The sequence below is a fragment of the Fonsecaea nubica genome (assembly GCF_001646965.1).
Source record: "Fonsecaea nubica strain CBS 269.64 chromosome Unknown Scaff66, whole genome shotgun sequence".
NCBI lineage: Eukaryota > Fungi > Ascomycota > Eurotiomycetes > Chaetothyriales > Herpotrichiellaceae > Fonsecaea > Fonsecaea nubica.
The window spans coordinates 53109-77558 of NW_019173739.1; the positions used below are offsets into that span (position 1 = coordinate 53109).

Below are 24450 nucleotides of genomic sequence, written 5' to 3' on the forward strand. Positions count from 1 at the left end.
CGCGCTTCCCCCAGCAACCAATCAGATCTCAGATCCGGCACGACAGAGAGGTAAGGCATTTCCTTTGGGTAGCCAATCGGGCCTGGCACGACGGGCGGGGTCAACACGAATCCCTTGAGGAGCCAATGAGATCCAGCCCGATGGATTGGCCATGCGGTGGAGCGGATGATGCCAGCCAATCGCGAGCTTCTCCACGTCGGTTCCCCCCACACCCCCCCTCCCCCCCCCGGGGTAGATCCTAGCAACCCAATGATGAGTCCTGCCGATCCCACGTGTCTCTGAGTCATACGTCTGTCTTGGCCTCGTTGCGGCCTCTCGTAGATCACCTAAAATCGTGCGGCACCCTTTTGTCTTAATGCATCTTTGCCGGGCCAATTTTTCTGTCCGTCATCTACCCTGTTCGATCCTGAGATTCTTTTCTCGGTTTTCTACATGCATAGTTCCTTTGGCCGTACGGTATCGTAGCCACCTCATTTTACCCGTGTGAGTCACCTCACGTCTTCCGTTGCCCTTTCCCTGCATCCTCATGGCCTCATGGCCTCATGGCCTCCTTGCATGGTGACTCATTTTTCCACATGCATGGACCTTCCGGCTTCAGGAGTGCTACCTTTCGCGCAATATCCCAGCCTTCTCCTTTTTTTTCATACATTCTCCCGTAAGATTCGACCGTCGTGTGAGTCACCAAAACCTCTCTCCCTGCCTTTTCCCTGCCATGTAGCGGCCTCCTTGTATTGTAAGTCGTATTTCTACATGCGGCTATAAATCCTTCTGGCCTAGGAGTTTTACCAGCCAATCATTTCCATCGTCAGTTATACCATCCCTTGCTTGACCCTTGTCCTCCCGTCGAACCTTCTAGCCTTAGGCGTCGTATGAATGTCTCTTGCCGATCCTATGGAGCCTCCTGGTCTCGTGACTCATATTTTGCACGGATCCTTCATGGATCCTGCAGGCCTCATGCGTCCTACCATCGTCTTGGTTGGGTCTCCCTCTGGTAATGCCAGGCCTTTCCGTTGCCAGACCAGGCCTGCTGATCCCATCCTGCCGATCCCATGTGTTTTGTATCGATGCTGGCCACCATTTTCCGCATTCCCTGCCCGCGCTTTGCCCAGATGGTCAAACTCGGTCAGTTTACTGGCATCCATTGGTCCTCCCTTGTTTCAAGTGGGACTCATTCCTCGAGTGGCCCCATCCAAGCCAGGGATACGAAAATGACCAATCAGAAAAAAAAAGGCTCGTCTCTAAGTAAGGGGGGGCGGGATTGGTCCTGTCCTTCCACGTCAGAAGGGGGCGGTGTTGACATGAAGGGCGTTGGTTTGACCTATCAGGCAAAAGGCCTTACTGTCCGTGTCGGCGAGGTGGAGTGAGAGAATTGGCCTCAAGAGCCCCTCCCTAGTTTCCCAACAGGGTGAGGTGCAGAGCAGGACCTGTTCTCTTGGTACTTCATGCAGGGTGCTTTTGCGGTCGACCAATTAGAGAATTGGTCCTCATCGCGGACAAAAGTGACGCGAGGTAAACATTACCACCCCTGTACTTTGTACGAGTCACTTTCGTTCTCGTCCCTCATGCAGGGAGCTTTTACTCCAGGGAGTATGTCCTCAGGGAGATTTTGCTCTAGGGAGCTTTTCCTACAGGGATACTTTTGAGCTTTTCCTGCAAAGTGCTTTTGCTCACATGACGGATCCATATTGCCTCCTGACGCTCGCTCATCGTGACGAACCCTGATTGGTTCGTCATGATCATGATCGACCGATCTCATCCTGACGGACTATGCGGGAGGCTAAGCAACAAAAGGAGATTGTCCAATGAGCAAAAGTACAATTGATCATGACGAGCCAATAAGGATCCATTAGGATAGCACGTGGCTCGTGATGTTCATGTCATTACAATTGTACTTTTGCTCATTGGACAGTGTCTTTTTGTCCGACCCCTAGTGCTGACCACCCTTCTGGCTGTCGGTTGTGATTTTCAGACACCAATATCGTTGTGTTCGATGCCATTGGCCAGTGACCTTTTGTTCGACTCATGGTGCTTACTCTTCTGGCCAGTCTGGACCAGTAGGGACAACGCATCAATTGTGATTCTCGGGGACACCGAACCACTTTGCGATGCCTATTGGCTCGTTCTGTTCGACCCACCCCTGTCGGTCGCCTTTTTTTGCCCCACCTGTCTGTCGCCTACCTTCTGGCCGTGTCTGGATCCGTCTAGGCCCACTGACTACTGCTCATCGTTCGATAATGTTTCCACAGGCTGCCGACGTCGCGGGCGAACTCTTGGAATCCTCTCGATGGAGGAGTGAATGAGGCTCTGCCTGTTACTATCCTGCCTCGTCTGCTTACTGCGTCGTGAGGCTCATGCATGCAGGGGGCCTAATTCCTTTCCCTCCCTACCTGTTCTGCAGTTCCGGTGAGCCTGATGCGGCGCTAGTTCGAGTTTACTGCCTCATAGCGTACAGATGGATCACTCAGTAGACCCCTGCATCCCACCACACACCTGAGCCAGCCAGCCCTCGGTGAACTCCCCAAAAATAGTGAATACAACCTTTATGTTGGCTTCACGGAAGGAGCGATAGTCAGTTCTAGCCTCACCCTTAGTTTGTCCTTAGTCACCCCGATCCTTAGGCTTCTTGGAGTCCGGAACCGCACCGCGAGGTGGGGGTTATTGGATTCAATTCTATCTTCATAGTTACCTTGGCAATCGCCTCCACTAGCTTCCTGTACCACGTTGGTGTTGCCCTAACCCAATACAGAGGGTTAACCGAAGAACTTACCCTGCGGCACACGACAAAGTTTCAGGCGCGCTAGATAGATTTCCTTGTAATCAATCAAGTTATTCAACCCACAGTTTGCAAAAATACCACTAAGATCGACGCCGCCTACAATGTGATAAACCCCGGCGCGGGTGTAGAGACAGCCATGGCGGCGCTCGCGTTTATCTCTTCCCTTCTTTACTAATTTAGGTCGCCCTAAAGTCATGACTTCTACCGGGGTCGTATAGAGTTTGATATTATTGGCAGCATAGTCTCGGAATCCTCGGCTTTTTAGGGACAGAAAAGGCGCCCGTCGGATCACGCTGCAAAGGTTACATGGGGTTGAAGACAAGAAAGGCAGCCAGCCCACACACGTCGCGTAGGAAGGACGTTGCCAACGCAGCCTTGATTCTATTGGTAGAATATCTCGGGACACACGGCGTTGCCTTGATTTCGCGAGTCTGCCTTTTTACCTTGCCACGTCATCACTGTAAGGAACTTATGGTGATTGGGTAGTCCCCTTCTGCCAGAGTTACAAGTGTTGCGTTGAACACGCAGCGATCTGTTCTGATTGGACCCTGACGTTCTGCACTACATCGACCACGGACTGACAGCGGTGATTAACAACCAATAGCGATTTTCGCGCGGTGGGGCGCAAAAAATAAAATGTGGACTCGCACGATGGGTGGAAGCCAGTCACGGCGCTGATGCGGGGCACTCCCCACCCCATCAAAAGTACCGATTTACTGCTCGTAAACCACTGCTCGTACAGTGCTACTCGTACACTACTACCTGTTCACTACTACTCGTAAACTTCTACTCGTACATTACTACTTATACACTACTACTCACTACTACTCATATACTACTCCTTATACACTACTACTAGTACCCTACTCCTCGTACCCTACTCCTCGTACCCTGCTGCTCGTACCCTGCTGCTCATACCCGCTGCCAGTTTTCGACCCACAAATGTAGACGAAGAAATAAAGAGAAAGAGGCGATAGAGAGGCTGGCGGCCGCCCCTAACCCCTTTCCTGTCCCGCCTTGAAGATTGCATCTTGCAAATTTTCAGACGCCCCGCAACTCTCATAAGCCAATGAGAAATATACCCCTTCGTGAATTGCCAAAAGGCAACAAATCTGACTTACACATAGCTCCTTGTACCTAGCTGCTTGTACACACCATCTCGCACCCTTCCCCTAATCTTTGTGGAAATGGAAGATGCTCAGTTGTACTTTACCTTTGCCTGCCGCTCGTACACTGCTGCTCGTATGGTGCCGCTCACACTTGACCCAACATGAGGCGCGAATTCAATCAGCCGTGTTCTACCTGTCCTCCAGGATACACGTTGTCCTGGATCTCAAATAGCTGTGTTTCAATCGACCTTGTTTACACGACAATTAGTTTGATTTGGCAAGGTAGACAAGACTTGGATAAGGAGAACTAACCTAGGCAGGGTGGAGCTAGGCGAGGCGGGCAAGCGTACTCTATACCCTGTTCGCGGTGTCAGTAGGGAAAGAGAAAAGAAGCAAAAGGGCCCCAATCTAGCCTAGTTCGCCACTAAATAGTCTACTCGTACGTTGCTGGCCCATATCATGTAATGATGCTAACAACTTTTGTTTCGGTCAAATCTAGATTAGCTATCATGATTAGTTTAGGTTGTGAAGGCAACAAGCTACACTAGCTCAAGGCAGCCACGCAAGACTCAGGTATAATAACCAATGAAAAGAAAAGGCCACCAGGTCGAACTTGAAAACTGCAAAAGTTTCACATGCACTGCCTCGTAGCTTGTTGCTCGTAGCTTACTGCTCGTACTGAAGCAGAAGGGTACGAGCAGCGAGTGGCAGACCAGTTGATGCCCACCTAACTAGCCATAACCAGAGGGTACGAGCGACGAAATGCGCCCGATCTCCACGCTAGCTAATTTCGACTTACCGGTTTCTAGCGGCTGCCTGTTGAATCACTAAGCGCCCCTAGCTTGCCGGTCACCACCGACGCTAAAAAGAGACAGCGCCCGTAACTTAACAGTCGTCACCCGTAAATCAACGGCCGCTGTTCATCGCTAGTGTAATATAGACAAGAGCGAGTGAGAGATAAAGTCTCCTAGCCCCCTCTAACTAGGTATGTATAGCTAAAGGTAGTCGATATACGAGTAGTAGTGTGCGAACAACGGGAGTCTCTAGGTAATAAAAGGACTAACGGGTAGTAAATAGGTAGTAAGGAAGTAAAAGGGTACACTAGGGAGTAAAAAGGGCGACTAAAGGGCTACGTTACCTAAGGCTTATATACGTAGATAGTTAATATTATCTAAGTCTAGGGGATGCTCGTATCCTACGAGTAGTAGAGACTCCAGCCCTAGTAGACCGGCCCGCCCCTCTCGTTAATGTAATTCCAAATTCACGTAAATAAGTAACATTTCCGAGAAGATGTTTCCGAGAGGATGCTAGTAGGGTACGAGGTTTTCCAGCCTTAGCATACCGGTACACCCCTCTTTTATGTATATAAAATCTAGACTCATAAAGTCATGAAACTCTAATTCCCAAAATCATATAGATTTTCTAGAGTCTAGAGGGTAATATAGGGTACGAGGACGGTAGTCGTAGGGTACGAGGAGTATAGCGTACGACCTTAATAAGCTAGTCCACCATCTTATAGATATAAAATTAGTCTTATATAAATACAAGAGGTTATAAAGTCTACTTTTACAAGGAGCGTAGTTATAGCTTTATAGATAAGTAGGAGAGTTTCTAGACTTAAATATAACCTCTTATCAACGAAATCACTTACTAAGGTAAAATATACCCTTATAAATATATAATAGGTTATAAAAGCTATAGCTCTTATCGATATTAATCTAACGTATATATAAGAAGTCGTAAAGGCTAGTTATATAGATAGGTTGTAGGACTTCTACGAGAATTTACATGTGTACATAAATATTAGCGCCTTTTCTACGAAATCAAGTTGAGCTTCTACCTACTAGGTGTCACGAATACCATGTGACAGTGCACACTCAGATCAGGCCACCGGTTAGGCCACCGGCCAAGCGCTGGCTTGTCGCATGTATATAACAAGAGGGATCACGCCTGTCAACCTTGAAGCCTTCTTCAAGCGTTGACATCTCTATCTATAGACTAGTTATTCTATCATCATCGATCCCATGGTATACACATTCACCCTCCAGTTAGGTAACTGGTCTGATACTAGGTTTACTAAGAGCTAGAATATTGAGTAGTATACATATATATATAAGTAGTAGTAGCCCCGCGGAGATCCTTTACAGATCTCTCGGAGACGACTTCGGTAACAAACGTACACTACTAAATATACCTCTTTCGACTATAATAAATAGCTAGTTTTAAACTCTAGATCATTTAAGGGTTTATAAAGCTACCTATACATTTTAATATATAACTACTAACTAGGGCGAGGCTCTTAGCTAGAGGTATTAACTCGTATAGCGGTAGGTATAGTAGTAGAGGTCCTAGCTATTATAGAGTAATAATAAAACAGTGTAGAAGGTCCTAATTAGATAGATTCTATAACTTAATAGAGAACTATACTTAACTCCTTAATTAAGTTACTTACCTAGACTAATTAATTCTCTTAGTGGATCTTAAAGAAAAAGGGGATCTTAGGCCTAATACTAGAGATCTAACTAATTAATGATTAGGAGCACTATCCTATATAATATACAGGTAAATTCGACTAATTATTTCAGCCTGTAAACCTCCCCATTATGGTATATTAATATATTATATCTTTCCTATTTAGTAGCTATATGTTATATATACTCTTAGTCCTACTTATAACTCTTATCTTCATTAGTCTACCGCGGCCGGTAGACCTTCCTCTATACGGCCCGCCCTAGGATCGTAGAAATGGCCGTTTCTAATATATCTTTACTATTAAATAGTATACTCTTACTATTAGTTTCGACAACGAAGGCCATAATATTATCATTTCGGATTTTAGAGGTAATAGTAAGAAGTGGAAAGATATTATAGAAATAGAAAAATTAGACTTATAAATAGTATAGAAGGATTAAGTTAAGATACAATAGTAGAGTCGAGAACTTTAGAGAAGGGAAGAGAACAACGCAGAAGATGAACGTATACTATTAGTCGTAGTATCGACTCTTTATAGATTTAAATAAAGACAGGCTTTAAGTATATTATAAGATAAATAGCCTTCTCTTCTTACCTTTTAATCTATAATACCTACGACCCTAAAATCTAAATTTACACTGAGGAAGCCTTATAGGATGGTAGGATGCCTAGGATATTAGGAAGCGTATAGGCCTTCTAATGAAACCCTTCAGAGCCTTCGACGTCGTGATCTGGAAACCTACTGCCTGCTGAGGCCAAATCACCCCACGCCAGTCGATTGAAACGCCGTGACCAGACCTAGCCGCTCTGTATCGCCGATCCTCCTGTCGCTCGACGCCACTAGTATCTTGTAGCTTTGTTCTCCCCTCGTGGACCGGCCCCCACGTGTTACCTTTTTACTCCACGGCACTATTGTACGGCACTTTTGTACGGCACTTTCGTTTTGCTTGGCAGCCTTATCTTCGGCGGCATCTCCTGTAGGAACAGCTTCAAGCTCCACCTAGCTCGGACACCGAGCTCGGCCAATTATCAATGTCGCCGATTAATGAGGTTAGAGGACATTGAGCCCGGGACCGGGCTTTTGAGCATTCGGTTTGAAAAGATCTACTCTTGACTAAAGGTCATCACAAGACGAAGAGCTCAAGTCCCAGTCGGTAAACCCATGGGCTCGGTATGAGTCGGATAGGTTCAGTATGAACAAAAGCGGAAGTGGTGGGACTGGCAGACCAGACGGCAACACTATGGTAACCAGCGGGAATCAGCGGGGACTAATCACTAAAGGAAAAGGACCGAGCATGATTGGCAAACTCGTCCGCATTACGGCGGGGTCTAACTACTAAAGGAAAAGCGCCAAGCGGGACTGACGTCACTACTGCGGGAGCCTACTGGGACTAATCGCTAAAGGAAAAGTACCGAGCATGCTGACTGCAGAAGGAAATGACGAGTCAAGCCAAAAGGGAAATGAGCTGCCTGAGTAGCTTGGCAACATGGATCGAGAAATTAGCGCCAATCGCACGTAGATATTGTCAGAAGGGGTTCTAGGCGCGTCTCGATTGGCCCAGAAGGTAGCAGTTGAGGCTCTACAACCTGAAATTAAATTGGTGTGCCTCAGAGTGAGCAATGTCGGTATGTCTCACGCAGGGGGCATGCGCGGTCAGCAATATTGGGATTGGAGGGTAACGTGGCAGGAAACGCCAGACTGCATGTAGATGGAGCCTCACGGCAGGGTTGACGTTCTTGGCTCTAGTCAATGTACGTGAAACGCAGAGAAACTGAGGAAATTGACAGCAATCGAGACCGTTTTACAGGGGTCACAGTCTTGGCACTGGCTCAGCCAAAGAAACTAAAAAAAAGGACTGGAAGGCAGTGGAGTAGGCGCGGTTTGATTGTCGGGGGGCGGGGGTAGGGGACTGGGCTTCATTTTACAGGGGTGGCATCCTTGGTATAGGTCATGACCCGAGAGATTGAGGGAGATTGAGGCAAGTTTGCAGGGGTTACACACGCTCGGCATACGTTAGACTGAAAACGTTGGGAAATTGCCAGCGTTTGACAGTGATGACAATACGATGAAGTGTCAAAACTCAACAATTTTGAGACATTGTGAGTGATTTACAGGGGTTCCACTCTTGGCCCTGGTCGATCTGCATGGGAGCTGAGGGGAAATGAGCCCGTTTGAGCTGACCGGTCAGGACGGGGCGTCGAGGTAGACCAAAAGACCGTTCTCTGCAAGTGTACATGAGCACCAAGGAGGAACAACACAGAGATGGCCCGCAGTGTGCTTTGCAGGGCGTATTGCAAAGGGAACACTACATGGGAGGGTCAGCATAAAGCAGGGTCTACAGGGGGGACAGCACCAAGGAGCGCCCGAACGAGGCACAAAGAGGGGTCCCGAACAAATGTGATACATTTGAACACCGAGATGGCTGGGTTGATGGCCATAGAGTGGACCAGTTTATGCAGCCATGTCCGCCAAACAACCATGCTTTGCAGGGTATGATGAGCACGAAGGAAGAGGGTGGCTGGGGTGACTGAGGCCAAAACAATCGAGACCCGAGCCGAGTCCGCACGTAGTACTTGGGAATGCAAGGGTCTGGACGAACATGCAAGCTGAGGTTGTGAGTCATCGGAAGGACCTAGGTAGGGACTTGGCATGTCTATCGTGTAACCCATCCCCCCGGCCAGTGGCAAAGAATGGTAACATAGTTGCAGACCTACATGATTTGGCCCAGAAAAAGGGAAGGATTGATGACAGACGGTGTAGAGAGAGTCCTTGTGACTCATAGCGCCGGCGAGTAACAGAAAAGGACCATGCAGGTCAAAGGTCTCATGACACAATAGAATTGTGATGGCTTGCTCATTTCTCAGCCTTTTGTCTGGGTTTGTCTCAGAGAAACTAAGTAACGCCCAGATTGACAACATCCCGGTCGCCGCGCAGGCGCGGATTTCAGACGAGGGGGACCTATTTTTGGTGAAATAGTATTGGCTGCGTCAACCGGGCAAAGACAAGCAGAGCCTCAAGACAGAGCTCACCGCCTCTTTCCCTCAGGACAGAACTCACCGTCTCTTTCGGCAGGGTGCATGGTAACCAGCACATTCGTTGCTCTTTAACAACTCTTTCTCTTTGCTGCCCTTCCCCCTTCTCTCTCTCTCTCTATATCTCTCCCTCTCTCTCTCGTTTCTATACTCGGTACTTCAAACCTCATATCACTCCTACGTCCCTCTTCCTAGCCTAACTTCGCTCTTAGATATGGCATCCTCCATCTCGCCAGCTACTGATCTCTCATCAAACGATGAACCAGTCGTCGACATTCCATTTTGGGGTAAAGCTGTCACGGTTGCCACCTACAGGTCAGGCCCTGAGCGGACGCGGATGGTGGACTTCTACATTTCAATGAGCGACAAAAAATTGCGTACGCGGATTTGGGACAAAGATCTGACCAGTATCTTGTCAAAACACCTCTTTGAGCCGCCATTAGAGGGTGGAGTCTCGTTGGAGGAACCCTCAGAGCCGTTGAACAGTTTGGAACTGGCATGTATGGTGTCGCTTCTGCAAAATCAGCCCCCAACGGGCGTCAAATATCCGGGCCTGAAAGAGCTGGTCGACAGACTTGCCGATATGGAATTGAAGCGACTGCACGATCTCAAGGACCCACCTCACGAAATGATATCGACGAGATATTTCCTGAATGTACTTCAGGGATTTGGACGCGGGGAGCTCTCAGGGATTGGCAGGCGGGTGTTCCAAGACAATAGCCAAAATGTTAGCAAATGGGTTGACACGGTGCCGGGTAAGACTACCCGCGTCAAAACGCGGGCTGCGAACTCAGCGTTGGGGGTGGTTCTGGATGTGGATTACTGCTATTGGTACAAGAACGAAGTTCACCACGATTCGGAGGCGAGTGTTACTTTTCATGGGCAGAATGATCATGTCTGTTTTCAAAATCCAAAGAATGGTAGAGAATGCGGTGCTGTATCCAAGTTGAAGGCTACTTGGAAAGACGAGTGGATGCCGGACAGCGGAAAGCAGGACAGCGGAAAGCAGGAATGAGGGATCGAATGTCTTCTGCGCGCAACTCCAAGACATGGCCAGGCTCCCAGCTGAGGGTAGCCGTTACTCTCGCTCATCAAAGGGGAACCTGTATTTCTTAGCTCTGAGGACCAATCCTTGAAAAATCACCGGTACTTTTTCGAATGTGTGCCAGTACTCTTCAAAGTGCTTGAGGCTCTCGTGATCGGTGACGACTTCTCTTGAGTAGGATAGATTCGTCGGATTTCTTCGGCTCCTCGAAGCTTTCGTCCACCGAAAGCGATCGGACGTCCGTGTCCGTTTCTCGTCCGGTCCTCGTACAGTCATGTGACACGATATGACCATAGTCGTGGGAATTATTCCGGAGAGTACCGTATCTCGGAGAATCCTTCTTCCGGATTCACATCGCGATCAATATCACGTTCACGGTCACCACCACGACGGTGTTGCCCTAACCATATCAGGAAGGTCAGCCGAATAATTCCCACCACGGCACACAACAAATCCGCAGGCGCGCTAGATCGAATCGGCGGCGCAGTTGTATGAAGCTCGCAGAATTCTTCGAAGCGGTAAGGGGCACGAGCGACGCGATGCCCGTGGTGGCACGGTAAGTGGTGGGCGCGCAGACGGGTAATCTCATCATAACAGGTCCGACCCATCGATGCGGCGCATCCCATACATCCGCCCACCCTACACTTCGAAACGAGCACCCAACAACCACCATGACACCATCTCCAAGAAGGCCGTCACGGTGTCCGAAGATGAGAATCATGACCTCACCTCGTCGGACGGGGTCCGTTCTCGACCATCCCCAACGAGGGTGGAGAGAGAAGCCGTCGAAGGAGTGAACAACTCGGATACGGATGTGGACGCAGCGGACCCCGACGAGGCGCTCCCGATGACCAACCCCGACCCCCTTCGATTCGACCTTCCCCAGCCCGTGACGAGAAAGGCCTGCGTACTCGTCACGTCCGCGACGATGAATCGATCGAAGCGCTCCCCGAAGGCGCAGAGAAGGCCCGGATCGGGCGTGAAATCGGCGAATCGAGTCCAGCATCGGGAAAAGTCCTCTACCATCATGGCCGAAGAGCCCAGCACATTCCGGGGGCATAGATAGCAAGACGGAGCACACTAGCGATGACGTCGGACAAGTGAACAACAACGTCGAGGAATCTGCCCAACAGCGGTTCAAGTCACCGTGACACGACCGAGAAGGTCATGAAGTGCCTCAGTGGCGGGTGCAGGCCGTGAGAGATGGGCCGTAGCGCCCAGTCATCCACGACGTGGGTCAGGGGTGATCTGCCAAATCGGCCAATGAATATGAGGTCACATGGGCTGAGCCCACACCAAAAAGGGGCACCGAACAATCCAGAGCGCTTGAAATATCTCAACCGGGCGTAGATATGGGAGAACTAGCACGTCGTCACGGCCGAGACTCAGCATGATCGCCCTGTTTGGTGATGCCACCCCGTCAAGAGCGGAGGCCATACACCCAGCCGTCAACTCCAAGGACCCCACCACCTCTCATGTTCAGTGATGAGAGGTCGTTCGATGCGGTCCAGCCTTCATGCGACGCACTGATGCGGAACACGAACACCACATCTCAACCGACCGCCAAGCCAAGGCATCGTTACGGCCGTCGGGGGCGATCCACGCGGCCACAAGGTGCGGCCGGCATCATGCCCGCACGAAGAACTTCATCTGGAGTTGTGATTACCAGACCCGGTGACGATTCCGTCCCATGCTCGCCCATCAAATGGAGATTCACGCAAGTCCCTAAATCAACACCGCCACCACGACGGAAAGCAACGGGTATGGACCGCGCAGGTGCAGTCGTATCACCATACGCTCACCCGGTCATTACAGGCCCCAGAGGACCGACGTCTCCGAGGAAGAACCGCTCTTCGAGGGTGGAGGATTGGTCATTAGATACACCACGGGTGAAGAACCTGAACTCGGACCCCGAAGGCAGCCTTAACCCGACCCGATAAAGATGAGCTTGTTATTGTTGACTCTCCATAAACACGCGACAGCACTAACACCGATAAATAGATAGACTCGCCGCCGTCGGCTAACCACTCTCCGAGCCGATATCAAGCGCTACCGCTCCATGCAGGCACTTCTCCTACGACACATCTCAGATCCATTGCCAAATATCTCTCGCAGCGCGCCGGATATCGGATAGCGCCTGGGCCGGAAGAGTATGAGGGAGGTAATAAGGAGAGAAGGACTACGATGATAAAGAGACGGAGGGCGCGGCGCGAAAGCATACACGGTACCGTGAGGACTGACTTCGCAACTCTTACCGCTGGCGGCAAACATGACACGAATGGAAAATGTGTATGCATGTCCTAGGATTCCTGACTGCGCGACGGGAAATCTGCGCTGGTCGGTTGTGCTGCTTGACTCCGCAATAATGAAACGGTGGTTCTCGATCCAGGGCAAAAAACGACAGGTAATATTGTCCATATTGCGTACGTACATTCAAGGCCAGCCAAGCTGGGCCAATCAAAGGGAGGCCCCAAAACGTGACCCAGGCGCGGGGGGGACAGATGCCGACAACAAGGTGCAAAGAAGCCCCGAGGGGGACACTAAAGTGCAACTAAGCGTGTGGGGGCGACAGGTGTGTTTTGTTTTAGGTAGACGATCAATTTGTTATACGAAAGATTGGCATTACGCTTGTTGTTAGCAGGGTAATACCTTTCGAATTTGGTCGTGTCACTGCACTGCGCCATATGTGGCTTATCAATCACATCCCTGAGGCAACCAGCATCATATCGGCTGGCATATTAGGCCTACACCTTCACCCACTGCCATTGTCAACTGCCACTTCCATTTTCTTGCATCCATCGAAGACCACGCCTACTCGTACCTCACGGCTGTCTACGTACAGAGTCCTTTCTGTCTGGTGGGCGCCCGTCTGCAGTTTCTAGCTTCCTCCACTCGGATCGGACGTCCATCGGAATTTCAGTCACTGTTTGGTGCCATCGCTGTCCTTTGTTCCCGTCCTCGCGCTCGACCTTTCGGCGCGGAGCCTGCCGGAACACCATCTAGCTCGGGGAAGGGAGCCTGCTCCAGAGCGCCCCATAGTGTTCAGATCCTCCACTTTGGCCCTTGGATACGTAACCTCTGTCTGCGCGTTACCGCCAGCTTTCGCTCTGTGCTTCTGAAAACGTCCGCCCGCGTTTTGCCTGACGTGTTGTCGGGAGGGCAGTTTCTTGCGAGCGCACATGATGTGTCTCGAGCGCCGTCTTGGTCCGGATAACCACAAAGTCTCGCATCGGCTTAGTTGGTGCGCAGCAAGTGAACCCCGGTAGCTGTTCGTGGGTGGGGACAGTCGGCGACATCACAAGGCCCAGACCCTCCTTCGGCGACTCTGAACGGTGATGGTGGAGCCTTGTGGACTGCCAACACCATCAGGTGTGCCACAAACCTAAAAGGTAAAGGGAAGGGTTGAGCCAACTGGAGACGTTGAGAACGAGGGACCGATGGCGATCCCAGGACGATCCACAAACTCACAAATGGCACGTGAGAGCAATTGACACGTGTCAATAGTACTCAACCCCCTTGCTGCACGGTCCTCTCAAGTGGAGCAGGATTTCGGGGACCGTGCCCCAAGCCCCGTTTCTGCCCGCATGTTCTCGTCGACCGAGAATCATCATCCTCGCTTTCTCTCTGTCACCGGTTTCATTGTTTCCGTTTATTTCATTTGTTGGCCTTCGACGTATCCTCGAGCTTGCAGCGCAGAATGTAGGGAGGGTTGCATGGTGTCAATGTTGTACACACCCGTAGTGCCGGGGGCCGAAATTGTCGACCACCATGATGGCCACAAACCCCGAAGCATGTAGTAAACGTGTGGTCCGTGGCTTCAACTATTACCAAAAACGCCTGAAAACACCAAAGTGAGGCATTTATTTGATCACCGATTCGTCGGCCTTGTCCGAAACGACGAGCGACTCCCAATCACCGCGATACGCGACCCACAAAGAAGCAAAACCGTAAATAAGCACATGAACCAGAATACGGCAGATGTGTATCTCGCAATGCATGGAACTGCGTGCAATGCCTGAGAGTGGGCTTGGTGGAGTATTCAAGTCAGAGTGATTGGAGCAGGGGGCGGGAAACCGGGCGTGAAAGGGGGTTGGGAAAAAAAATGGGGAGGTAAGGGGAGGGCAAGCGGGAAGCAAGGAGGAAGGTTCAGAATCAAGGGGGACGACAAAAGCATGACCTTCACCAGGCACTGATGCATAGGAGGCCAGGTCTTTCATCTATCTCCAGCTGCAAATCCTGACCTGTACACCTGAAACTCGGTGGCCTCCTTCTACACCATGATTGTTGAAAGGGGGGGCCGCTTGAGGGGGCTTGGCTTAGCTTAGCTAGCTTAGCCCCACTCTTGGGTTTTGGGGCTGACACTGGCTGAAGCGTGAAAGAGGGGTCGGAGGTTGGGACGTTCCAGGCAGCCATGGCCATGGACCAATCAGCGACCCGTTAAGAATGAGGGGACAACAAGAGAACCATCGAGGCCGCGATCTTGCATGGGGGCTAATGACTTGCAGGAGACACCACGCGGTTCTAGATTTGCAGAGGCCACTAGCGTCTTCCTCCAGAGGCGGGAATTGCCTTCGGGTGCCCTTTGGCGGAATTCCACCCTCATTCTGTCTGTCAGAAAGTCCCAGGTCCTCCCGCGAATTGCATAGAAACTAGCCTTGGGTCCATTTGCACGAATGAGTGACCTGAGACAGGCAGCCAAAGGGTAGCTTTGCCTCAAAGGCAATGCCCCATCGGGCGCAACGTTCCAGTGACACAACGCGACGACGAAGGGCGTGAGAGCAGAGCTACATGCTCATTTGCCCATCTATGGCGAGGGAAAGTCGGTGACAGGGGGGAAGAAGGGATGTCCTGCAAACGTCCCGCAGATGCCCACAGGCCATCTGCGAGCCTCCCGTGAATTTCTAAAAATAGCCAACTGTAAAAGGGGCAGCTGAGAAGGTGACCGACCAATGAGGCGATGGTCTTGTAACGTAAGTTCGGTGTAGCAGTCTAGGGGCGAGACTAGTGCTTACTTTCGAACGTCTTCGGGCACGCACCTCGCCGTGTCGCGCGCTGATTGGGCATCAAGGCAACTGCAGTCTCCCTTGCATTAATCCAAAACCCTTGGCGCTCCGTGGTTACTCTTAGTCTGGTCCGAGTGCTTGCCCTCGACTACCCCGCAAACGTGCAGTTTCTCCTGGGGTCTCGTAATTTCCCAGCTCCCCAATCCGTCTTTCAGTCTCTCCTCACCGTCTTCATCATCCCCGATATCCTTGCAGCGTCGCACACAGCAAACAAACCCGCACATTTACACACTGGTATGATGCGGTCATTGGTTTCTGTTGCTATGGTCTCAAGGACAACCCGTCCGTGCCGGCCTCGACCAGCGCAGCGTTGGACAAGACTGCGTCTTGAGTGACCACCCTCGCCAGGGCAGCTAGTGTGACCACTTTTGGCCAGGAAGACCATGTCACCACCCTCACCGCCTAGGAAGCGGTGTGCATCGATTGCCGGCGGGGCTCGCGCGATCTGTTGGCAGAAATTGGTGGTTGGGCTTGGGTGGGGGATGGCTTGGGCTAATGCGCGATGTTGTTGTTCCCCGGTGGTCCCGAATCAAGTACGGCAAGGGGGGGTGTTTGGAGCCGAGACTGAGCGGTGGGTAGGGGCAGTCGATTGGACCATGTGTTACTTGGCGATGACTCATACCATGGAAAGTCGGTGATGGAAGAGAGGTATTTAACATCTAATCTCCCGACTACCGATGTCCCCCCCGCTCTATCCTTCTACCCGCTTCTACGACTGAAACGCTTCCATTACCACTCTTCCATTTACCTCCCTCAGAATCAACCTCGCCGCCACCGGCATTGGGAGGCAAGTCAGCCCCCATCTCCCATTATCCGCCAAATGAAAGTGCTTGCAGTGGTTCCCGCCTTGACCATTCTACCACGTCCAAGTATGTGATTCTACTCCCAGAGTGTCCCGGACAGTTCTAACGATACGAGTCGACTCTCTGACACCAACCGATCGCCCGTCGAGTGATGAGACAAATCAGAGCGCCGTCGTTGCTGCCGGTGTCACGAATGCCGGCACCACAGGTATGTTATTCTAGTTTTTGGTGACTCTATTTCTCTTCGAAGGCACTACGTGGATTGTTCTGATAGCAGATTCTGAGCAGTTGATCCTATACCCCAGGACCCCTCGTCAGAGGAGGATACGGAGTCGGCGAATACATTTGTGGGATTGAGTGCGACGACAACCATGGAGCCTGCCTCAACAACGCCTGCGCAAACATCGCAGCAGCAGCAGAAGCAAAGAAAGGCTCCGGCAAGAAAAACTGCGGCTCCTCAGAAAACTTTGGCACCGAAAAAGCGCTCCGCAGCTCCCGTTGATGACGACAACGACAAGACGCCGCGAAACAAACGATCATGCACGCTTCGGATCACCGTGAATGCCGGCAGAGAGACACAAGGGTCAAAAGAAAACTGCGCGTGCCTGCACTGTGAAGTGCGGGTGGAAACGGCGAGAGAAATGGGACTGAAAATAGAGAGCACCAACAAGGGGACGGCATCCGGCGAGGAGTGCCAGGCCTGCGAAGAAAGAGGCCTCCCATGCAGTCTCGTCGAATACGCCCAGGCGGGTGAGGGACAAAGGTACACTGAGAAACAGCTCGAAAAGGCGAAAGTGCGAGCCAAGTGGGAGCTGGCACTCGAGCAACAGCTGGAGGACATGGAGACCAGGTGGTCGAAACAAGCGGAGGATGTGGTCAGTCGCAGGGCGTTTTGCGACACGACGAGAAAACCCAAAACGACCGCCATGAACGAAGCGAATGAAGAAGTCCAGAAGTACCGGGCCGAGCAGATCCAGAAGATTGACGACGATCTCGAAGAACAAAGATCCACCACGTGGGCCAAGATGTTATCCGATCTTCATCACAAGCTACAGCTTGAGCACTCGGTGCGATTGCGCGAGAATCTGCAATACTTGAACGACGAGGTCTCGAAGACCAGGGCCGCAAAACTGAACGCCGCGAAGGCCGATGACCACAAAGAACTCCTTGCCTGGCGGATGAAGAAGGAAGCCGACCTCGAGGAACTCATGTCCCTCACGGAGAGAAAGATGGGAGCCGAAATAGATGCCAAGCGGGCGAGGATGGAATCGGCGCTCGAGGCAGAAAGACATCGACAGATGACGGAAATGCATGACAAGGTCGAGTCGGAAAGGTCCACCCTGTTCAGTAGGTTGCTGGACGAGCTCCGCCAGGCCATCGTGTCAACCAGGGCCAGGGATGCAGAAATTCCCCAGAAGATACAGCAATTCGAGCAATGTCTCAACAGCTGGAAGATCCAGATCGAGGCGCAGGAGCGGACCCGTTTCGAGCAGTGGAGGATTTCGATGGAGAGTTATGCGCAGACCGAACTGAAGGCACAGGTGGAGGCCATGAGAGGCCTCATCGTCTCCGACATGACGCAGAGGAGCCAAAATGCCCAGATGGGCAAGCTGGTGATGCACATGGCTAAAAAGATGAACCAGATGGAGTCAAAGCAGACAACCTGGACGACCCAGGTGGATCAGAAGTTGCAGTCGCAGCAGGAAGACCAGCAGACCAAGTTGGCCGAGCTCATGGAACAGATGGAGAAACAGGGGCACCAGGAGCACACGCCAGCGCCTACTACCGTCGACTCCCTCCTCGACGGTGCACCAGACCCGACTTCCACCGCAGCCACACTTACAGCCTTGTCGGTGTTCGACAATGGCCCCCTCCCGACGGCTCAAAACAATCCGTCCAGCACCACTCAGCCTGGCAGCATTGCTGGGGATGACTTGGGGACGAAAGGGGCCGACGACCTCAATTCGTTTTACCAAACTCACAGCCACCAATTTACATTGACCTCGCAGCACACGCCTCCGATGACCCAGTGGTTCGGACCCATGTCCAACTTCACCGGGGTCGGAGCTGATCAGAGACAACAACATTCTTGGCCGAGGAACCAACAGATGGCAGATCATCAGATGTGGGCCCGAAACGCAGGGAATGGTCGAACAAGATACGCGGTGAACACAAATGAGTCGTGGAAGGAGTGATGATGCGGGTTTTTTTTCTTTGGTCGAGCTGGTCATGAGGGTGGCGTTGTCACGGATTGCTTCTGGTGCAAAAGGTATAGAGATACGCTGGATTTGTTCCCCATGTTTGGCCGTATGCCTACACCACTACGAATGGCACTTCCTCTGTTCTTGACCACCCTGCGCCTTCTCGTCCCTACGTGCTCTCTGACGTCGAGTTGCCCTCCGCCTCCATCCCTCAAGTGCCGTGTGCCCGCCCCTTTATTGCGCAGGGACCACTGGAGACGGGCCGCGATGGGGCCAGAAAGTTTTGGACGATCTCTGCCTAGCAGGCGCCAGTGGTTACACCCGCAGGCACACCACGCCGAGTGTGTGTGGAACAACTTGATTGATTAGGCAAGGAAATCTATCGAGCGCGCCTGAGACTTTGTTGTGTGCCGCGGTGGAAATTATTCGGCTAACCTTCCCGAGAGGGCTAGTGCACCGCGGAGAAGACCCAATCAGCGCATCGAACCGTATTTTCCCCCGATTGGGCTAATGAGTATGCGCCATAAAACGCGTTTCTGTGTGGGGGCCCAGTCAGGAGAATCATCGTAGTCACGTATAAGCTTAGCGGGATGTAAATACGGCCGTCCACTCGTTGCATGGACCTTCCTCCTGAGCCATGTGTCACGTGCTTACGTGCGGTGGGCCACTGATTGGACATGAGCTTTCCCGTGCTTGCATCCCTGGCGTCCACCACTGACGTGAGGTCACGTTCGTTTAGTGCACAATTTCCGCGGCGCAGGGGTCGTGCGTGCGCTCTTCAGCACCGATCCTGAATCTCCTACCGGCTTGAGCCGCTGCACCGGGCCGCAAGCCAATCGAATTTTCGCAAAGCTTGCTTGTAGAATACTTCGGAGAAGGTACTGCTGGTCGACTAATCTATTACCACCTACAGCAGAGGCTGCTGCTACAATGCGGATGTCCGATACAAACAGGATGTTTTCTGTTTTGAGTGTGTCAGGAGAAGAAAACGATCACAACGCCCGCATATCGGGTTCCGAAAATATCGAGGGTCAACCGTTAGCCCGAGCGCAGTCTACTGTGCAGAGCCTGCGTTGGTCTTTGACTTGTACTCCTGGCCCACCATGGCAAAGTATGGATGATCGCAGAATCTCAGCATAGCAATTAGCAGGTGCGTTCGAACGTGGGCAGAGCACCTACGGTCCAGATGTATAGCTTCTCTGGCTCCTTCAGCTCCCACTCTCCAAATATCTGGTCCGGGTTTCGTTTACTTCCCTTATTGATTTGCACCGTCGCAGTCCTGGAGATACTTATTAGTAGAGTCCTCATCTCCTTCAGCTCGGCTCTCGGTGAATATTCTTGACCTCGGATGGGGAGAGATCTCGACCAGGTCTAGCTAAAATGTTGGCACCGGTCCTGTACCAACTGACTATAGTTCCCCGCCTGGACAAGAACCTCACGTATGAGTGAGGGTGCCTCACCCCCTGTCGGTAGGCAAAGGCTGATAAGCGTCTTTCCCAACGTCGCCGATGCCTCCGTCGCGGCAGCCAGATTTTGCGAGGGTATATCTCTACCTATCCAGAGAAGGCGAGTACGTGTGCCAGGGCGTCAGTCATCAAATCATATTGATGCTGGAAAAGGAAGAGCCAGGAGTAAGTTGATTTACTCCCATAAATACTCGACAGCTTCCAATAATTCCGCTGCCTTGTATATCAAAGTTGTTTGTAGCCGGGTTCGTTTCTCCTGTGAGAGGAACATTGTTAGTGCCAGCTACGCAGAGCGGGATGAGGAAGGAAGCGCTGCTAAGGTACTAAGATCAGGTAACTGAACTGACTAGTTCGAGACTGTCGACAGCTTCCGCGGAGCCTGCACCTACCAGCGCATGGTCGAGAGTGTCCTGATTGACACTCCCAGTGTATTCTTCGCACTTTTGGGATGTCTCATCCTCCTCAGACATCTGACCAGCCGACGTCAGCGATACTGTTTGTTGGCTTGTTGGATCACCACCAACCTGCATAACCTCCTGCTTGACCACTTCTTACTGGACCGGTGCCTGCTCGATCACTTTCGGGACGGGTCCCGGATCGACCACGTACGACGAGGTAACGCCCCTGTGATGATCGTCCGGCGTGAGTAACAGTTGTTCTAGTGGTGGGTAGTTATTGAGCTTCAGGAGTGGCCCAAAATTACCTGGATACACCGCGCCATTGTGCACCATGTCGTACTGTATCTGCACTGCGGACACCGGGATGGGCGTGGCTGCGGTCGCCAGACCCCCGGTAATTATCCTCGCAGGGACTCTGAGGATTGAACATCTATGGTCGGAGGGGGAGCTGTAGCACGTGAAGGAGGTATTGGGGTTGAAGGTGTGAGGGTAGAGAGATCACATCCCAGGTGATATAGTAAGGGAAGACGATCCGTGTGCACCAAGTCGTTTAGACGCCGTGCACCAAGCTGTGTAGTCACCGACTTGATTTTCACGCGTCGACTCTCGTTGGGGCTGAATCCTTTCGAAATTCCCTTGATAAGATGGAAACTAGCAACTGGGTGTGCACCCTTCTGGTGCTTGTAAACACGGTAAGTGTGCTCAGTGATCATACGCTGACTCCATCCAGAACCAAAACCGATTACCGAATCGTAGCCCTAACCATAACGTACGACTCGATAAATGCCGCGAAGGGTGGTAAAGTGCCGTGAAGAGTGACGAAAGAAGACGAAAGTGCATTAAGGACGCTGAAAAGCAGCTAGGGTAAGAGAAGGCAGTGAAACTGAGAGAAGGCAGACAAAGATACGGGTCTTGCCGTAGGCCACCCTGGTGCCGGCCTCATGTTGGTGCGCGGTGTGCGTCTCTTCCCGCTCCGGGTTTTCTAGAATCTGGATCATGGAACCAATGCCCAAGGTCCTTCTCCGGACCGAAGATCGATCCTCTGGGTCTAGTTCGCTGAATTTGGCAGTGCTCCTTCCTCCTCTGGGCCACAGCGGCTATATTGCGTACATAGCACCCACCATCTACTAGTAATCTCTGCTACCAGAAGCACAGCTACCGATCGTGTCCTAGTGTCCTGGGGAGAATAATGGAATTCAGCCAGCCTTGATTTCCCTTCTCATATTCTTACGAAATGGCATCACGCCTCTAAGGAGCACTCCGTACGTAGTTGGCACTCTGGTAATCGGACTTTCGTCGCTCCGGCGTCAATGGATGCGCGCTTATTCGTGCCAAAAGAAGCTTAGTAAGACAAGAAAAACGGGAAAGGATTCAAAGCGATGAGTCGGGGATCTGAAAACCTTAACCTTATTGTAGCTATCGGAGTATCAACAAGGCTGTCGGAGTAATATCATCCCTAGTGCCGTTTTTGATGGCGCCCGCAATCTCCCAAGCCACTTCGGCCATGTTGATGACCCGATGTGAGAACGCCGAAGGGGATGTCAGGTAGGCTGCGAGTGGTCCCACTCACACCCTTGCAATTCTGGGCAGTAGTAATTGGCAAGGTACGGAAACTGTAGGGGTCCTGAGCTAATCATCTCGTTATGGCTGTCATCGTTCGAAGCTAATCATCGTCCTAGGCTAGTCGTTGTCCCAAGCCAATCATCAAGCTGCAGCGATTATGACTCCGCGTCGTGATGCGTGGTCTTAACGGGAGATGTGGTTGGCCCATGTCGCACAAGCATAGCTGTGTCATCGAGATGGGGCGACATAGTATTGAAGAAAGCCGTGCCCAGATTTGGTGCGGCTATGTCGAGAATCCTACGCTCCAGATCAAAGGCGTCTGAACTGGACCCGACCTATACTTCAGGTACAGATGCATTCTCGTAGGAAGTTGACGAACGAGGATAATTCTCGGGATCATCCAAGACGCGGGCTGGAGTCCCGTTACGTATCCTCTAACGCTACGGCAACATCTGTAATAAAGGAGCAGGATTGGCAGCACCGGTCGTATCGCCATCCTACCTGTGTGGATGTGTTTAAGTCGGGCGGAGCCTACCTGCAGTCGGCCATTTTTGGGCCAATACGATATAATCACCAGCGATCGAGGGTGCATCAGTCGTCGCGGGACTGTTAGACGTCGCAGCCTCGAACGGGAGTACGGCAAAGCCCAGGTGGGTCATGATTCAAGGCCAACACATGAGGATGTACCGTATGCCAAGAAAAAAGGCAACCTTTCCCTTTTGCTGGGATACGAAAAGACACCGACTTCCCTTCTAGGGACCTCAGCATCCGTATTAGGAATTCTTACCAAAGAGAGATTCCAGACCCATCACGCCTCGCCAATCACATACTCAGACTCCGGAACCATCACGCCTTATCCGAGATCAACTGAAGATTACGCTATTACACACGGCTCTCCGGCTTCGTCTGTCCAACCAAAACGGTCGGACTCCGCGCAGTCGCCGCTAATGTCGCGTGCAAGGAGGCGTACGCTTCAGCCGCCGTGAAGGAGAGCGACAAGCCTTGTAACGTCCTCACGAGGGCTCAGAGGGACATCATGGCTCATGGACAGCAGGAGTTACTGAATAGACACGAGTTGTTGAGAGTGGACGGCGGCGAATCACATATCCGTACTCCAAGAAAGTCACAAGAGCCATCGCCGCATACGAACGAGATCGTAAAGGAGCCTCGTGTCGACCCTGCTCTCGTCCTCGTCACCAAAACGAAAGTTCGGGGCCTCGGAACCGCGTGTCCCAAGAAATCTCGAGTTACCAGCTCTCAGCATTGCACTACTGCGGGCGCTGCTCCGAGCTCTCCGCTCCGTCGCTTCCCGTAACCCTGGTCTCTGGCTCGCGGGAATTGAATTGGCAATGGCTCTCCAGCAGTTCCTCATTATCCCTTCGGACCGAAAGCAACATTCTGGCATTAACCCCCAGGTTGGAGAAGCAAGGCAAACCCGTTTGGGCGGCGCTCATCATGACCACGATACAGCTACTGGAAGCCGGCATGCCACGCAGAGCCACCCAGGAACGGACGCGCAATCGCGGAGCCTTCGACATACTCGCTGCTTTGGATCCCGAACCAGACTCCTCTAATTGGCTAGGCTACCCATATCGCCCACGGCGGTTTATTGCCTGTCGCCGTGTAGAAGGGTCCGCACGCGATGAAGTCCCTGACCCTGGTGCCTGGCAGGTGTCGGCCACAGGGACTTGGGTTCCATTTCTCGAGCTATTGTTCTGCCGCCTAGCTCTCGAAGAACTGACTATCTTCAAGCGATGAGCAACAAGTAGTGGTGCAATCTGGTCGCATATGCACTACCCAACTGCGTATAGGGTAATGTAAGCATTGTCATAGAGTAAAGGTCGACCCCGTACCCCCGTGTAATCTATGACCTTAATGACATATATTACCTGAGGGGGTATTGATGCGTCGGTCTGCGAAAACGTAGATATGGCAGGCATTCCAGGTGTCCGTGCATCTTGAGGGAAAAGAGATAATTACCTACCCTGGACACTTACCTTGGACAATTGCAATAGCTTTCTTTACATTCTAACGTCCATGTGGACAATGTCGTTTCCATGTTCCAAAACAACTCGCAATGCTAGCGACGTCGAGTCGCCGACGATGAGTCGATGATACGAGTGTACTACCAGAGCCCCCGCAAAGCGCAATCTATACTAGAACATGACTTAGCCTTTAAGGCCTCTGCTGTCTCGACAATCAGGGTGCACAATGGCCTCCTTGCGGCCAAAGATCGGGACATCGGAACGGAAGCTGCGGAGCTCCGCCTGGCGCGCCATCATCATAGATGGCCCCGTCGGCCTCCACGGGAAGTTTGCCTAGTTCTACGTCCCAGAGCGCCCTAGTGCCTGTCTGCCAACCGCCAGCCGCCAGACCAACCCAGAGTGGCTGTAGAAAGAGGCAATACCGAAGCTCTTTCCTCGTCAGGGACCCCGGACCTAACACGCCCCACGACCCGATCGTCGTTCACTGAAAGGCGAGCGAGCCAGGGCGGGAGGCCCGGAACATCGGGCATGACAAG

General features: G+C 51.8%; 5 protein-coding genes across 5 annotated transcripts; all 5 read left to right on the plus strand.

Moving 5' to 3' along the window:
- Window positions 1–9604: 9604 nt before the first annotated feature.
- On the plus strand, window positions 9605–10405 carry AYO20_08408 (hypothetical protein; the record flags this gene model as incomplete). The annotated part of the gene is made up of 1 exon (XM_022646685.1): window positions 9605–10405. One exon carries the CDS (start codon window positions 9605–9607, stop codon window positions 10403–10405), a length of 801 nt encoding a protein of 266 aa, XP_022497323.1.
- Window positions 10406–10926: 521 nt separating this feature from the next.
- On the plus strand, window positions 10927–11501 carry AYO20_08409 (hypothetical protein; the record flags this gene model as incomplete). Its single annotated transcript, XM_022646686.1, has 2 exons — window positions 10927–10991; window positions 11033–11501. The coding sequence occupies 2 exons, from the start codon at window positions 10927–10929 to the stop codon at window positions 11499–11501; spliced, it is 534 nt and encodes a 177-aa protein (XP_022497324.1).
- A 409-nt stretch (window positions 11502–11910) lies between these two features.
- Window positions 11911–12375, plus strand: AYO20_08410 (hypothetical protein; the record flags this gene model as incomplete). Its single annotated transcript, XM_022646687.1, has 1 exon — window positions 11911–12375. The coding sequence occupies one exon, from the start codon at window positions 11911–11913 to the stop codon at window positions 12373–12375; it is 465 nt and encodes a 154-aa protein (XP_022497325.1).
- Window positions 12376–16672: 4297 nt separating this feature from the next.
- AYO20_08411 (hypothetical protein) lies at window positions 16673–18496 on the plus strand (the record flags this gene model as incomplete). The annotated part of the gene is made up of 1 exon (XM_022646688.1): window positions 16673–18496. The coding sequence occupies one exon, from the start codon at window positions 16673–16675 to the stop codon at window positions 18494–18496; it is 1824 nt and encodes a 607-aa protein (XP_022497326.1).
- A 4469-nt stretch (window positions 18497–22965) lies between these two features.
- Window positions 22966–23687, plus strand: AYO20_08412 (hypothetical protein; the record flags this gene model as incomplete). Its single annotated transcript, XM_022646689.1, has 2 exons — window positions 22966–23240; window positions 23291–23687. The coding sequence occupies 2 exons, from the start codon at window positions 22966–22968 to the stop codon at window positions 23685–23687; spliced, it is 672 nt and encodes a 223-aa protein (XP_022497327.1).
- Window positions 23688–24450: the final 763 nt, after the last annotated feature.